A 16377-nucleotide genomic window follows, 5' to 3' on the forward strand; every position below is an offset into this window, starting at 1 on the left:
ATAATCCCTAGGCATCAGAGCAATCAGTTACCGGGCAAGCAAGTTCTGCGCCACCTGTAATATAGTAACAACGGGGTCTGCGCCACCTGTATTATAGTAACAATGGGGTCTGCGCCACTTGTATTATAACAACAACTGAGTCTGCGCCTCCTGAATTATAGTAACAACGGGGTCTGCGCCACCTGTATTATAGTAACAACGGGGTTTGCGCCACCTGTATTATAGTAACGGGGTTTGCGCCACCTGTATTATAGTAACAACGGGGTCTGCACTACCTGTATTATAGTAACAACGGGGTCTGCGCCACCTGTATTATAACAACAACTGAGTCTGCACCACCTGTATTATAGTAACAGTCTGCGCCAGCTTTATTATAACAACTGAGTCTGCACCACCTGTATTATAGTAACAACGGGGTCTGCGCCACCTGTATTATAGTAACAACGGGGTCGGCACCACCTGTATTATAGTAACAATAAAGTCGGCACCACCTGTATTATAGCAACAACTGAGTCTGCACTACCTGTATTATACTAACAGTAGAGTATGCGCCACCTGTATTATAGTAACAACGAAGTCTGAGCCACCTGAATAATAGTAACAACGGGGTCTGCACCACCTGTATTATAGTAACAACGGGGTCTGCACCACCTGTATTATAGTAACAACGGGGTCTACACCACCTGTATTATAGTAACAACGGGGTCTGCACCACCTGTATTATAGTAACAACGGGGTCTGCACCACCTGTATTATAGTAACAACGGGGTCTGCACCACCTGAATAATAGTAACAACGGGGTCTGCACCACCTGAATAATAGTAACAACGGGGTCTGCACCACCTGAATAATAGTAACAACGGGGTCTGCACCACCTGTATTATAGTAACAACGGGGTCTGCACCACCTGTATTATAGTAACAACGGGTCTGCACCACCTGTATTATAGCAACAACTGGGTCTGCACCATCTGTATTATAGTAACATTGTCTGCACCACCTGTATTATAGTAACAATGGAATCTACGCCACCTGTATTATAGTAACAACGGGGTCTGCATCACCTGAATTATAGTAACAATGGAGTCTGCACCCCCTGTATTATAGTAACAACGGGGTCTGCGTCACCTGTATTATAGTACAAGAGTCTGCACCACCTGTATCATACAAATAGGAGACTTGAGTGCAACCCTCCGGCACAATGACAATGCAGCACCAGTCAGCTCCATCTGTACTACACCAAAGTGACACCAAGAGTCTGCTCAGCCTATAGAATAATAACATAATTACCTCCTGCCAAATAAACAATTGCTGCTTCCTGTATCTGCATTCGTTCGTAATGATAGAAAGAGCGACTTTATGGGCGTGAAACTTTACTTCCGCCCTCACTTCACGTCACTTCCAGGGAACAAATACTGAAGGGGATTATTAGTCAACCGTTGTTCTTCTTGAAGTGCCTTAGGACTCGGGAAAATGGCCGCCGCTTCCGTCTCTTTTGCACACTGGGGACACTTGCTGTAGATTTACATAAAGTTCCTGCTCTAGTGCCCGGAGCTCCTCCCCCTGCCTCTAGCAGCAGCGTCACATGACCGGCTGCCGTGTGATCCTGTTCTAGCGGCGGCTTTTACTGAATCCCTGGTAATGCCATATACTATTATTATACAGGGGGAGCAGCCTGTGGTGTCCTGTTACTATTATATTATATAGGGGGAGCAGCCTGTGGTGTCCTGTTATTTCTATTATTATACAGGGGGAGCAGGCTGTGGTGTCCTATTATTATTATACAAGGGGAGCAGCCTGTGGTGACCTGTTATTTCTATTATTATACAGGGGAAGCAGCTGGTGGTGTCCTGTTATTACTACTATTATACAGGGGGAGCAGCCTGTGGTGTCCTGTTGTTACACAGGGGGAGCAGCCTGTGGTGTCCTGTTATTACTATTATTATCCAGGGTGAGCAGCCTGTGGTGCCCTGTTATTATTATTATTATTATTATTCAGGGGCAGCAGCCTGTGGTGTCCTGTTACTGTTATTATTGGTAGAGTCCAATTATTATTCTACAGAGGGAGCAGCCTGTAGTGGCCTATTATTATTCTACAGAGGGAGCAGCCTGTAGTGTCCTGTTATTATTATCATCATACATTAGAAACATTCTGTGGTGCCTTATTATTATTATTATTATTATCATCATCATCATACTTTAGAAACATTCTGTGGTGTCCTATTATTATTATTATTATTATCATACATTAGAAACATTCTGTGGTGTCCTATTATTATTATTATATTTATTATTATTATTATTATACAGGGGAAGCAGCCTGTGGTGTTCTGTTATTATTATATAGGTGGGAGAAGCCTGTGGTTTCCTGTTGTTGTTGTTGTTATTATTATTATAATACAGGTGAAGCAGCCTGTGGTGTCCTGATATTATTGTACAGGGGGAGCAGCCTGTGGTGCCCTGTTATTGTACAGGGGAAGCATCCTGTGGTCTCCTGTTACTATTATTATACAGAAGGAGCAGCATGCAGTGTCTTATTATTATTATACAGGAGGAGCAGCCTGTGGTATCCTATTATTATTATTATACAGGGGAAGCAGCCTGTGGTGTTCTGTTATTAATATATAGGGGGGAGAAGCCTGTGGTGTCTTGTTGTTGTTGTTATTATTGTTATTATTATTATTACAGGTGAGGCAGCCTGTGGTGTCCTGATATTATTATTGTACAGGTGAAGCAGCCTGTGGTGCCCTGTTATTGTACAGGGGAAGCATCCTGTGGTCTCCTGTTACTATTATTATACAGAAGGAGCAGCATGCGGTGTCTTATTATTATTATACAGGAGGAGCAGCCTGTGGTATCCTGTTATTATTATTATTATTATACAGGTGGAGCAGCCTGTGGTGTCTTATTATTATTGTACAGGGGGAGCAGCCTGTGATGTCTAGTTATTATTATACAGGGAGCAGCAGGTGGTGTCCTGTTATTATTATACAGGTGGAGCAGCCTATGGTGTCCTGTTGTTGTTGTTGTTGTTGTTATTATTATTATTATTATTATTATTATTATTATTATTATACAGGGGAAGCAGCCTGTGGTGTTCTGTTATAAATATATAGGGAGGAGAAGCCTGTGGTGTCCTGTTGTTGTTGTTAATATACAGGAGGATTAGCCTGTGATTTCCTTTTATTATCATTATACAGGGGGAGCAGCAGGTGGTGTCCTGTTATTAATTTTACTATTATTATATACAGAGGAGGAGCCTGTGGTGTCCTGCTACAATTATTGTACGGGTGGAGCAGCCTGTGGTATCCTGTTATTATATAGCAGCAGATACAGAGTAATAGTAACTCTAATGAGTTGTCAGAGAAAGAAATAACACATAATAGGTATAAAATGTAAATATGGGAAATAGTATGTATCCCGACAGTCAGAACCCTGATGCGCCCTATAACGTCTGCAGGATCCGGACGGGTCAAAATGCTGACAACTTCAAACTGTGAGGGTTAGGCTGCAGGGGTGGAGGGTTAGGGTACCCGAGGGGAGGTTTATGGTAAGGCTGCAGGGGGTGGGGAGGTGCTTAGGCGGGGGGTGGTTAGAGATAGGCTGCGGGAGGATGGGTTGGGGTTAGGGTTAACCTAAGGATACTTACTCAAAATCCCGACATTTTCACTGTCGGGATTCCGATGCTGGCATTCCGACCATTTGGATTTTTACTATCAGGATGTTGTACCCAACTCCATATGTACAAGGGTTGTTCAATGAGTAAGGTATCAAGACATCGCATGTGTATAATGTTCTCTATATCATTCTAATTTCCCACCAGGCCAGAGCAGGTAGACCACTGTTTCCCCTCACGCCCATTAGACTGCGCCTCATATCAGTTATACTGTCCCAACATCAATTGTAAGATGGCGAGGCTGGCGGTAACATGGTCACACATTAAGGTGCATAGTGTGATCAGATTTCTGTGTATAAAGGGCACATCAGCAGCTGAAAGTCATCACCAGCTTATTGAGGTGTACGGTGATAATGTCATGGTAACAGGTTTGGGGCCTTTGATAACAGCAGGACATACATTCTAGATGAGCAGCCAAGCACGTCCACTTAGCCAACCACATGCGTGAGTTCTTACGGTACTACCATTGGGAGGTACTGGACCAACCTCTCTACAGCTGTTAGGGTTTGTAGGGATAATAACCCAAGAGCCTAGTCCAGCACAGTCTTGAGGGCTGAGATGTTATTACAAGAAGGCCTGAGGGCCAAAAGACGAGATGCAGTCTTTGGGCTGCGTAACAGTCTAAGAGCTGTGTGGCAGCCTCTGGGCCGAGTAGCAGCCTTGGGAGCTGGTAACCTTGGCTGGATGCATCCTTTGGGCTGAGTAGCAGCCTTTGGGCTGTGTAGCAGCCTTGGGGGCTGGTAACCTTGGCTTGCTGCAGCCTTTGGGCTGAGTAGCAGCCTTGAGGGTTGGTAACCTTGGCTTGATGCAGCCTTTGGGCTGAGTAGCAGCCTTGAAGGTTGGTAACCTTGGCTTGATGCAGCATTTGGGCTGAGATGCGTCCTTTGGGCTGAGTAGCAACTTTAGGGCTGGTAACCTTGGCTTGATGCGGCCTTTGGACTGAGAAGCGGTCTTTGAGCTGAGATGCAGTTTTTGGGATGAGTAGCAGCCTTAAGGCTGTGCAGTAGCCTTGGGGTCTGGTAACCTTGTCTTGATGCGGCTTTTGGGCCAAGGAGCAGCCTTGAGGGCTGATAGACTTGGCAAGATGACGCTGAGGTGCACAAAGTGCCGCCTGAATGACACTAGTGGCAGTAAACAAGATTGCGTACACAGGACGCTGAGGTGTGCTAAGTGCCGCCGGGATGACCCTAGCGGCAGTACACACAATCGCGTACACTGGTGTGCGATCTGTGCCGCCGGGTTGAAACAAGCCGCTAGACGCTGGGTTGCGCACTCTGGACACTGAGTGCAGTCTGTGCTGCCTGGATGACACAAAGGGCAGAGGGTAGTAATGCAGACCGTACCGCCAAGATGACACGAGCGTCAGGTAGTATAAACGCAGACCGTGCCGCCTAGATGACACAAATGGCAGGAACAATAAAGCTGACTGGATACTGGGAACTCGACTGAATACAGGAGACAATGCCAGAACCGGATACCCATGAAACGCTATCACCGGCATCGGAGCAGCATTCACACAGGGAGGAAATAGAGACAGGAACCAATCAATGTCAATCCCAGCATGATGGACAGGAGGTAGGAGGAGTTTCAGTGAACATTTATCCGGCGTTCACCTCGTCCTGAGGACGCAGTTCAGCGGCTTGTGACAACAGCCCTGACCTGGCACTAAGTCCTTTCCATCTATTTGGACCATTGAAGAAGCACCTGGATGGAAGGTAATTCACAGCCAATGGTGAAATTCAGCAAGACGTCATATTCTGGCTTCAGGCTTTGAACAAATGCTTAAACAAGTATGGAGTCTATGTGGATAAATAATCTATACCAAGGCCATACTATTGATTATACGTGCACTCGCTGAACTGAAACTGCCTGTCAAGACGTCTTGTTATCCTGAGCAATAGAGACTCTTTCCAAGACAGCCAGTGGCTGTGACAATCCCCAGATCCTCAGAGTGCCGCTGATTATCCCCCAGTACATGTCTCACCCCACCCTACTCTGCACACACACGGCCGGCAGGCTGGTCACACATGTAACATACATCTGAGGTGCGGTCATTTGTGATTTCATCATTTGTGCAGAGTGACTGATGGAATTCTGTATTGCTTAACCCTTTGTTTGTTTCCTGGGCTGCCTGCTATCCTATCCCTGTGTTATTAACCTCTTTGGTTCCCTTCCCCCTCCCCTGTTTTACTGACACCTCTGTACAGCTGTTACACTCCCCATTGTGCGTTGACATGACTGGGGAGGTGAGGGAATCTTTAAGTGTATGCAGTGATATTTTGTGTCTCACCCAATCCGGTGAGTGTGAGATACCCAGCAGCTGTCCCTGTTTGTCAGGAGGACTGAGCAGGGCCCAGAGCCCCATCACAGTGCCTCCACCTCACTCACTGATACATGAGATTCGCAATGAGCAGACAGTCCTGGAACTCGCAAACAAGATCAATCAGCTGCTGACTGGAGAGGTGACTGCTGGGTATGGGACATTATACAGTAACACCAGGGGATGTGTCTGGGTGATGACTGTATCATTGTGTGTGTCAGGTTCCTATAAGTTGTCAGGATGTCACTGTCTATGTCTCCATGCAGGAGGGGGAGTATATAGAGGAACACAGGGGTCTGTACAAGGACGTGATGATGGAGAATCACCGGCCCCTCATATCACGGGGTAAGAGGAGACTGTAATGTATTGTACAAGGGAAAGCAGATATGGGCCCCCCTATATACACACATCACCTGATAATCACATATATACAATGTACTCAGTCACTGTGTGTCTCCTACAGATGGACCCAGTAACAGAAATACCCCAGAGAGATGTCCCCATCCTCTTTATTCACAGGATTGTACAGAGGAGAATCAGAGGACCCCGCAGGGGCATCAGGTAGATGGGATTTAGGGGCTCACCAATATACCACAGTGACTGCCACTATATGATTTGTAGAGAAGCTGTGTGTGTCTTATGCAATGATATTCTACTGTGTAATGTCTATTAGCAAAATCAAACATTATTAAAAAACAATTTCTGTTTAGTGTGCAGCTCTGACTAATATTAAGATAGAAGATATAGAGGGAGAAGAAGAGACGTATGTGGCTGATATGAAGGCAGAAGATATACATAGAGAAGAAGAGACGTATGTGACTGATATGAAGGTAGAAGATACAGAGGGAGAAGAAGAGACGTATGTAACTGATATGAAGCCAGAAGATACAGAGGGAAAAGAAGAGACGTATGTGACTGATATGAAGGCAGAAGATACAGAGGGAAAAGAAGAGTGGTATGTGACTGATAATAAGGCTCAGAAGAGATATATAGAGGGAGAAGAGACGTATATGAGGGGTGATCAGCAGTGTAAGGAGGAGGAAATCCCTACAGATAGCACAGGTGAGTAATAAAGACTTACTACAGAAAAAATATACATATTCTCCTTGTTCTGTCACTACAGCAATCTCTTATCCTACACCCTCCTCTGTCAGTACAAACTAATGAGAGAGATGTATCTGCTCAGTGGAGGAGTCAGGAGCCATCTGCCATTTATTATACTCCTTCTCTCCTCCTCACATCATGTCACTGTGTATTACCAGCCCAGAGATCTGACCAGTCTCCTCCCCACACTCTCTGGTGTATCTCATACATCAGGAACCATCAGCCCATATTATACTCCTGCTCTTCCCCTCACATCATGTCACTGTGTGCTACTAGCCCAGAGATCTGACAATTCTCCTCCCAACACTCTGTGGTGTATCTCATACATCAGGAGACATCAGCCCAGCACCAAATCGGCTAATACTGTCAGCTTATATCTTTCCCTTTATTCTAATTTACCCTGACCTACAAAGCTATAGGGGGTTCATTGTACCTCACATCTATACATTTGTGAGGGCTGTAACTATATAGCGCGGTTGCACACTACACTGTGCCATATTACACCATCTGTTGGGTGCTCACTGCACTGTATCATACTGTGTGTTTTATTATTCTAGTGGCTATGACTGGCAGAGGAAAGGATAGCAAGCAGCCTGATGCTGCTGCTCCTACTCTGGTGTCTAGTAAGTCCTGCTCAGGGGGCTTAGCCCCAGAGGACCTCATTCAGGGTGGTCTTTGTACAAATTGTTGCACAAACTCAGGCCCCTCAGCCCCGATGTCTCCTCCTCAGGACCCATCCTGGGCTGCCTTTTCTCAGGTACTGACAAAGATTGCGGACCACATAGCAGTCCCCGTGGTAGCCCCCCTGTGGGATGGCCACAGCAGGTCTTCTCCCTGAAAATCCTTTGCCTCCCCCATGGGTAGACGTACTCTCTACCTCAGTACAGAGGTTGACTAATACTTCTACAGTTTTTTAGCAAATGCTGCAAAAGGAAAAGCCTTTACCTACTAAACCTACTAAACTTGCTGTGTTATCTTCCCAGTCCACCCAGTTATCTGATTCTGATATAACAACATGTAATGCCAGTTTTGGCGTCAGACCATATCAGACGCCTGGGTAAGAGAAGTGGTCTCCCACGGATATGCTCTATTCTTCCTAAGGCGATCCCCCAACTGTTCTTTTGCACAGGGCCTCCATCGGACCCAAGCAAGGCCCTGCTGCTCCAAAAAGCCATTCAGTCCTTACTGAATTCAGCAGTAATAATTCCAGTCCTCTCCTCACAACGAGGCAAGGGCTATTATTCTACCCTTTTCATGGTTCAGAAGCCTAACGGGTCTCATCGGCCTATACTCAACCTCAAATCTCTGAACAAGTTTATCAGGGTGCCCAGGTTTCGTATGAAAACCCTTCACTTTATTATCCTGGCTATGGAGCCTGGGAATTTTATGGTGTCTCTGGACATTCCTATAGCGCCTTCTTATCAACAATATCTCCGGTTTACTATCCTACAGCAGCATTACCAATTTCAGGCCCAACCGTTTTGTCTCTCAACGGCCCCTCGGGTCTTTACCAAAATCATGGCAGTTATGGCGGCCTCCATTCATCCTCAAGGGATCAGACCATACTTAAGACGACCTCTTGCTGTTGGCCAGCTCCCCAGAGATTCTTCACCACCATCTACAGGTAACAATTGCCTTCCTATAAACGCACGGGTGGCTGATCAACTGGAAAAAGTCTTCCGTGACATGTTCTCAAAGAATGGTACATTTAGGAGGCCTCTTGGACTCTCTGGTACAGAGAATCTTTCTAACAACAAACAGGATCTCCTTAATACAACACCAAGTGTGCAGACTGCTCTGCAGTCACCGAGTGTCAATTCATGCTGCAATGCAGACATTGGGAACAATAGTGTCCACCTTCGACATGGTGGAGTTCGCTCAGTTTCACTCCAGGCCCCTACAACACCTGATCTTCTCCAGGTGGAATGGCCTACCCATTTACTTGGATCACAGATGATGGGCCTCCTCCCAGAGGTTCGCCTGTCCCTAGCCTGGTGCCTACAGACATTGCATTTAGACAGGTGTCGCCCTTTTTGTATCCAGGATTAGGTTCTCCTAACTACGGACACAAGCCTCCAAGGGTGGGGTGCAGTGACCGGCCAGCACTCCTTCCAGGGCCGCTTGACCCCAGTCGAGGTAAAGTTACCAATCAATGTCTTGGAACTTCATGCCATCTACAGAGCTCTCACTCTGGCTCAGTATATTCTTCAGGGCAGGCCAATACAAGTACAGTCCGACAACACCACGGCAGTGGCCTACCTCAATCACCAAGGAGGCACTCTGAGTCAGGAAGCAATGGCAGAAGTGTCCAACATTCTTACATTCTTACATGGACCGAACGCAATCTGCCAGCCATCATCACGGGAGTTCTCAATTGGGAAGCCGATTTCCTCAGCCGTGACGAAATGCATGCAGGAGAGTGCCTGATGTGGATCTCATGGCCTCAAGACACGCCAACAAACTTCCAGTATACGGAACCAGGACAAGGGACCCCGATACAGCTTTTGTGGATGCCTTGTCAGTGAAATGGACGTTCCAATTGACATACCTCTTTCCCCTAATATCTCTGCTTCCTCAAGTTCTTTGGAAGTTCAAGCAGGAAGGGGGCACAGTCCTGTTGATAGCTCTGGCTTGGCCCAGACGCCATTTGTACTCTTCAGAGTCTCTCCATAGATGTTCCTCTTCATCTTTCTCTACGGGTGGGCCTGTTGTCTCAGGGTCCATGTCTACATCTGGACCTGGCCCGTCTGTCTTTAACTGGCCCGTCTGTCTTTAACATCCCTCCTAATGGCTAAAGAATTTTCCAGCTCTGTGGTCCAGACCATGCTTAGGGCCCATAAACCGGCCACAGCCAGGATTTATCACAGAATATGGCATACATATTTCCAATGGTGTGCTCCAAGAAACTATGACCTTCGAACCCCTGGAATCAGTGGATGTCAACTGGCTCACTGCGAAGACTGTTTCTTCTAGCTATCGCATCTGCCCATAGGGTATCAGATTTAGGGGCGCTTTCATGTCGCTCCCCCTTTTTAATCTTTCATCGGGACAGGGCGGTTCATAGAATAGGGGGAAGGACCGGAGCATCCTGGGATTGAAACTTTGCTGTTGGTGTACGCTCCTCCCACCTACATCCCATTGTCTCCCTGTGGACCCTATGGACTTCGAAGAAAGAGAGTTAACAAAGGTAAGTTTTACCATAACTCTCCTTTTTACAGGGTCTCCTAGTGAGAACGTGTGCATGTAGTTTAGGGTGAAACTGGTATCTGCACATATATTTTCATCATATAACCTCTGATTACCATTATGCAATGTTATCTTTTAAGTGTTATGATTTGCCGCATTCACCGCGACGGCTCACACAACCTTGCCTCGTCCCAGCCGTTGCTAGGCTACCAGGACTCTGCATGATGTCATCACGCTGGCTGCACTGCCTTCTGGTCCCGGCTTGTTGCCTGGTTGTTTCCCTTTACAGCCCGGCAGCTGCAGTGTGTTAACGCAGATTAGGGGGCTTGTCCCAGCGGGCATGCTGATTGGGTGTCTGCTTAGGTAAAAGGCAGTGAGGACATAACCTCACTGATGGTTATAGCGTCCTGTCTGCCATTGATGCTGACCTGCTCCCTGTAACCTCCTGCCTGTTACTGGAATCCTTACTCCCCTGCATGTGTGCCTCCTGCTTGTTCCTAAACATCTGGATCTTCCAGCACCCTGTCCCTGGCTCCTGACTTCCCAGCCCAGTATCATTCTCTCTGCCTGTTACTGGAATCCTGACTCCTCTGCACCTGTTCCTGTCTTTGTGTGCCTCCAGCTCAGTAGCTGGTTCATTCTCTGCCTGTTTGCTGACCCTGGTCTCAGTTACTGCCTCCTGGTTTTCAGCATCAGTCACCTGGCTCCGGTTTCATTGCACCTTGGTTTCCCACTCCAGCTTACTCTCTACTGCCACCTGGTTTCCATCATAAGCTCCTACCATCTTGGGTATAAGACCTGGGGACATCCAAGTACCTGTGAGAATATAAATCTCGACGGGAAAGGCATTTGCTATAGGTGACAACCTCTCTGGACAGATTCTAGGAGTTTATGTGGATCCCTGGGTGTGCCCTAACAAAAGGGGACTTTCATTAGCACAAGATATTATTAAATGTAATAAGTTGATTAGCACATTTATTTAGAGGACATAAAATCTTTACCTACAATGACACAATATAATGCAACATGTAAATATCAACATCTTATTACCAGTAAAATATGTCTCACTTTAACAAACACTTAAATACAGTTACTGCGACACTAATAAATCCAGCGCCCAGCTCTACGATCCTGTGAGACATAGAAATATATATAGAAGTCTTTTTTTATCCAGCACTCTTGCTTAATTTGAAAGTGTAATCTGCCACGGTGCAATCAGAGAGAAGGGAATGTAGCAATGCAGATCAACGGCACTGGATGGACTTGTAACAAGCAGCAAAAGGAACTGTTCACCTGAACAGCTCAGGGTCAATGTTTCAGAATTTAATCTTTCGTCAGGATACAAATAATAAATAAAACATCCTACCTTTAAATACGACCAGTGAAGAGTGCACAGCATGCCGTGGCATACTTCCGGGTTGGGTCACCACCATTGACGTCACTGGACTGCGCCTCAGTCACCACGTGGTCCCCGCCCCAGAGTGTTACCATGGGGCTGTATAAACAATGAAAAAACTGTTATATACAGCCTATATAATAAAGTATAAAAAGTGCAATCCGTGTATGGAACAGAGTACTAGCTATCCCTAATCTATAACATGGGGCATTTAGTTATTAGTATCCTGACAAAAGATTACATTCTGAAACGTTGACCCTGAGCTGTTGCGGTGAACAGTTCCTTTTGCTGCTTGTTATAAGTCCATCCAGTGCCGCTGATCTGCATTGTTATATTCTGCTGCCTCCACTCCAGACTGGCAGAAAAGATGTCATGAAAGAAAAGCTGTAATTGCAAATGCTTACCATGCTTGTGTAATAGTCACATTAAGGCTTGCATGTACTCTGCATATTTTGTAGCAGAAATATATATAAATATTATATACATTTAATTGGTCTGTTTGTCCGGTTATGCATTCGGACACCGCTGCACCAATTAGCACAGTATAAAATGTCAGTTACAAATTGTATTTTTTTTTAAACGTATTAAATTTTATTTATTAATTTTTTTTTTGCTAAATTAATCTTATCTCGTTAAAATATTCATATTACTGTACATTTATTATATTCCCTACAGGTGGATGTAACAGATGGAATATATCACAGGACCAGCTAATTATATCTCCAGATTCTGAAATAAAAGATGACATCAGATGTTATTCTCCAGTTCCCCCGAGTACAGATATGTCTTCTCTCCCTACTGATGTGTCAGGTTCTCCTGATAACTCACATATCGGTACATCTATTACAGCTCTTAGAGTAGATAATACATTTCCTAATAATATAGATGCCACATGTTCTACAAAGAAATCAAAGCGTATTGCCTATCAGCCTGCTAATATACATGCAAAGCCATTTCCATGTCCTGATTGTGGGAAATCTTTTATATACAAATCCGTTCTTGTTACACATCAGAGACGTCATATAGGTGAGAGGCCATTTCCATGCTCAGAGTGTGGGAAATGTTTTACATATAAATCTGCTCTTGTTATACACGAGAGAACTCACACAGGTGAGAAGCCATTTTCATGCTTTGAATTTGGGAAATGTTTCACAGAGCAATTGGCTCTTGTTGCACAACAGAGATGTCACATAAGTGAGAAACCATTTCCATGCTCTGAGTGTGGAAAATGTTTTATGCAGAAATCAGCTCTTGTTACACATCAAAGAAGTCACACAGTTAAGATTCCATTTCCATGCTCTGAGTGCGGGAAATGTTTTACACACAAATCAGTTCTTGTTATACATCAGAGAAGTCACACAGGTGAGAGGCCATTTCCATGCTCTGAGTGTGGGAAATGTTTTACATATAAATCCGCTCTTGTTAGACATCAGAGATGTCACACAGGTGAGAAGCCATATTCATGCTCTGAGTGTGGGAAATGTTTTACACACAAATCAGTTCTTGTTATTCATGAGAGACAGCACACAGGTGAGAGGCCATTTCCATGCTCTGAGTGTGGGAAATGTTTTACACAGAAATCAGATCTTGTTACACATCAGAGATGTCACACAGGTGAGAAACCATTTCCATGCTCTGAGTGTGGGAAATCTTTTACACGGAAATCACATCTTGTTACACATCAGAGAAGTCACACAGGAGAGAAACAATTTCCATGCTCTTAGTGTGGGAAATGTTTTACACAGAAATCAGATCTTGTTACACATCAGAGATGTCACACAGGTGAGAAACCATTTCCATGCTCTGAGTGTGGGAAATCTTTTACACAGAAATAATATCTTGTTAGACATCAGCTGTCACACAGAAGAAAAGCATTTCTATGAGCTGATACAAAACAGGGTTGTAGCATCACTCCAGTCACACAGTATTATATAATTTAGGCTATCCATCTGCCGATAATTGGGATGTGTGCCATTAATATAAGACTGGCATAGACCACTCGGGTGACATTTATAGTATTGTCTTTCTTCTATTAGATATCGGCACCACTCTGCAGTAATAACAGCCCACATCAGTGTTATATAGGGTCAGATTTTATTATGAAACCTTATGGGTAGAATTGAGCTTTTTGCTGTTTTGGAATGGTGGAATAATGGTGACACATGAACCACAAAGTATTTATTGAAGGTGGTTAGAAAAAAAATAAAATAAAAACAATTGCCTTCTTACTTTCTTGCAATTTCAGGAAATATTTTGAGGAAATCATTTTTCTTTTTAGGAGAAATAAGGAAATTTATGGTATTTTCTTGAAAAAAAAATAAGGCATGTATTGTGTGGGCACTGCATAAATAATACAAAACAGAAAGACAACTATTGTCATCACCACTGCAAATTTATTATCTAGCAAATAACACTGTGATCATATTTTTATCATAACATCTAAGCTTGTAGCCCAACATCCAGGGTTCCTCTTTTTCTGTAAATTCCTACTCTATGAAATCTGCTTTATACCCCATTAATATGCAGGTAAGATGTACTCACCTTCCAGATACAGAGGCTTCTATTCATTAATGGCATTAATATTGTCACACCGCCAGTACCATGTATAATATGGGTAACACCAGCCATAGGTTAAGCCTTAGCCTATATTGTAATTAGGATTTTTTTCTACCTTTCAGGCTGGCTTAATACAGAAAAGCAGATGCATGGAGACATGAATACACATGAAATAAAACTGAGCACACAGATGTGACACATAAGGACTACAGTGCTGGGGTCTCCTCACCCATGATATAAGATATAAATGGGGCTTGAGCAGTATCATTAGAGCGATAAAGGAAGAGATGACAGTAATGAGGAGGTGTTCCTATAATAAGCAGGACTGTGAGGTCCTATAATAAGGGCTAAGTCCTATAATATGCTGGACTGTGAAGTCCTATAATCAGGACAGTGAGGTTCTATAATAAGCAGGACTGTGAGGTCCTATAATAGGCAGGGCTGAGGTCCTATAATGAGCAGGGCTGTGAGGTCCTATAATAGGCAGGGCTGAGGTCCTATAATAAGCAGGACTGTGAGGTCCTATAATAAGGACTAAGTCCTATAATATGCTGGACTGTGAAGTCCTATAATCAGGACAGTGTGGTCCTATAATAAGCAGGACTGTGAGGTCCTATAATAGGCAGGGCTGAGGTCCTATAATGAGCAGGGCTGTGAGGTCCTATAATGAGCTGGACTGAGATCCTATAATGAGCAGGGCTGTGAAGTCTTGTATGAGCAGGGCTGTGAGGTCCTATAATAAGCAGGACTGTGAGACCCTATAATAAGGAGGACTGTTAGGTCCTATAATAAGCAGGACTGAGGTCCTATAATGAGCAGGACTGTGAGGCTCTATAATGAGCAGGACTGTGAGGCTTTATAATGAGCAGGACTGTGAGGCCCTATCATAAGCAGGACTGCAAGGCACTATAATGAAGATTGCAAAGCCTTATAATAAGCAGGACTATGAGGCCCTATAATAAGGAGGACTGTGATGTCCTATAATAAGCAGGGCTGTGAGTTCCAGTCTCAGGTCCTTTAATGAGCAGGACTGTGAGGCCCTATAATGAGCAGGACTGCGAGGCACTATAATGAGCAGCACTGTGTGTGAGGCCCTATAATGAGCAGGACTGTGAGGCACTATAATGAGCAGGACTGTGAGGCACTATAATAAGCAGGACTGTCAGACATAGTTTATGCTCTTTTCTGTAATTCTTCAGTCCTCTCAGATTATTTCCCCTGGTTAGTACATAGTAAGAACCTCTCTCACCTTCTATTTGGACCTGATGCAGAAAGTGAAGGATATCTGTATAATAGAAGACATCTCTCGTCATTACATTTGGATATATAAAATGGGGATTAGATGACACAGGACACTGATGGCTTTTTGTCTTGTTATAAAAATAAATTGCTGCAGACATGAAATAATGTAATTTATTGGGGGATCCCCTCTTTGCTATCACAGGGGTGAGGGGCATATGTGAATGCAGAGACTTTAGCAGTGTACAGACTCTACCTTATTCCTATTGAGGGTGGGGGATGATGGGAATACTTCTGCACCAGTGGGTAATGGATATCATAAATCAAATGACCCCAGTTAAGATCTAGTTTCTGTCATATGGTTCTGGGGCTGCCAGAGACAATAAGTACAGCTCAATAGGAACAGAGAGGAGAGAATGTCTATTTGTTGGCGCACTAGGAAAAATAATATTAAAATATACATTTTATGCATTTAATAATATTATGCCTCTTAAGTGAAATATTAAAAGCAATAATTATGTGAATAATGATATGTGTATATCTTATTATATAAAATGATCCCGCTTGTCATCTCTTATATTTCACAGTCGTATTCTCATGTATTCTGGTTAGTTCATGGGATTGTTCCACTATAAATAGGGTTGAGCTCTTTGTTGTAATCCCGATATGTACAATACCCAATAAAATGACTGGAATCCAATGTCATCCTGAGTGATTTATGTTACTATACACTCACTTACACACCCTGTATTCATTATTCATACAGAAGAAACTAGTCCCTTATATTATTATCAGGCTATGAGTCTATGAAATCACTTCATAGAGTATTTAAGAAACAGATCAGTTGATACGATAATGTATCTATTCTTTAGAGAGCATCAAACAGCAAAAGAAAGAAAAT

The 16377-nt window shown here is 44.1% G+C and overlaps 1 protein-coding gene across 1 annotated transcript in view; it reads left to right on the top strand.

Annotated features, from left to right (window-relative positions):
* Window positions 1-16133, top strand: part of LOC148508117 (uncharacterized) — a 144745-nt gene extending 128612 nt beyond the window's left edge. The window contains exon 10 of the mRNA XM_088445297.1: window positions 12986-16133. Coding sequence (XP_088301423.1) covers window positions 12986-13405 — 420 coding nt within the window. The 3' untranslated portion in view covers window positions 13406-16133. The remainder of the gene's footprint in view (window positions 1-12985) is intronic.
* Window positions 16134-16377: the final 244 nt, after the last annotated feature.

This window comes from Taudactylus pleione, unplaced genomic scaffold, assembly GCF_031769625.1.
Source record: "Taudactylus pleione unplaced genomic scaffold, aTauple2 ptg000377l, whole genome shotgun sequence".
Lineage (NCBI taxonomy): Eukaryota > Metazoa > Chordata > Amphibia > Anura > Myobatrachidae > Taudactylus > Taudactylus pleione.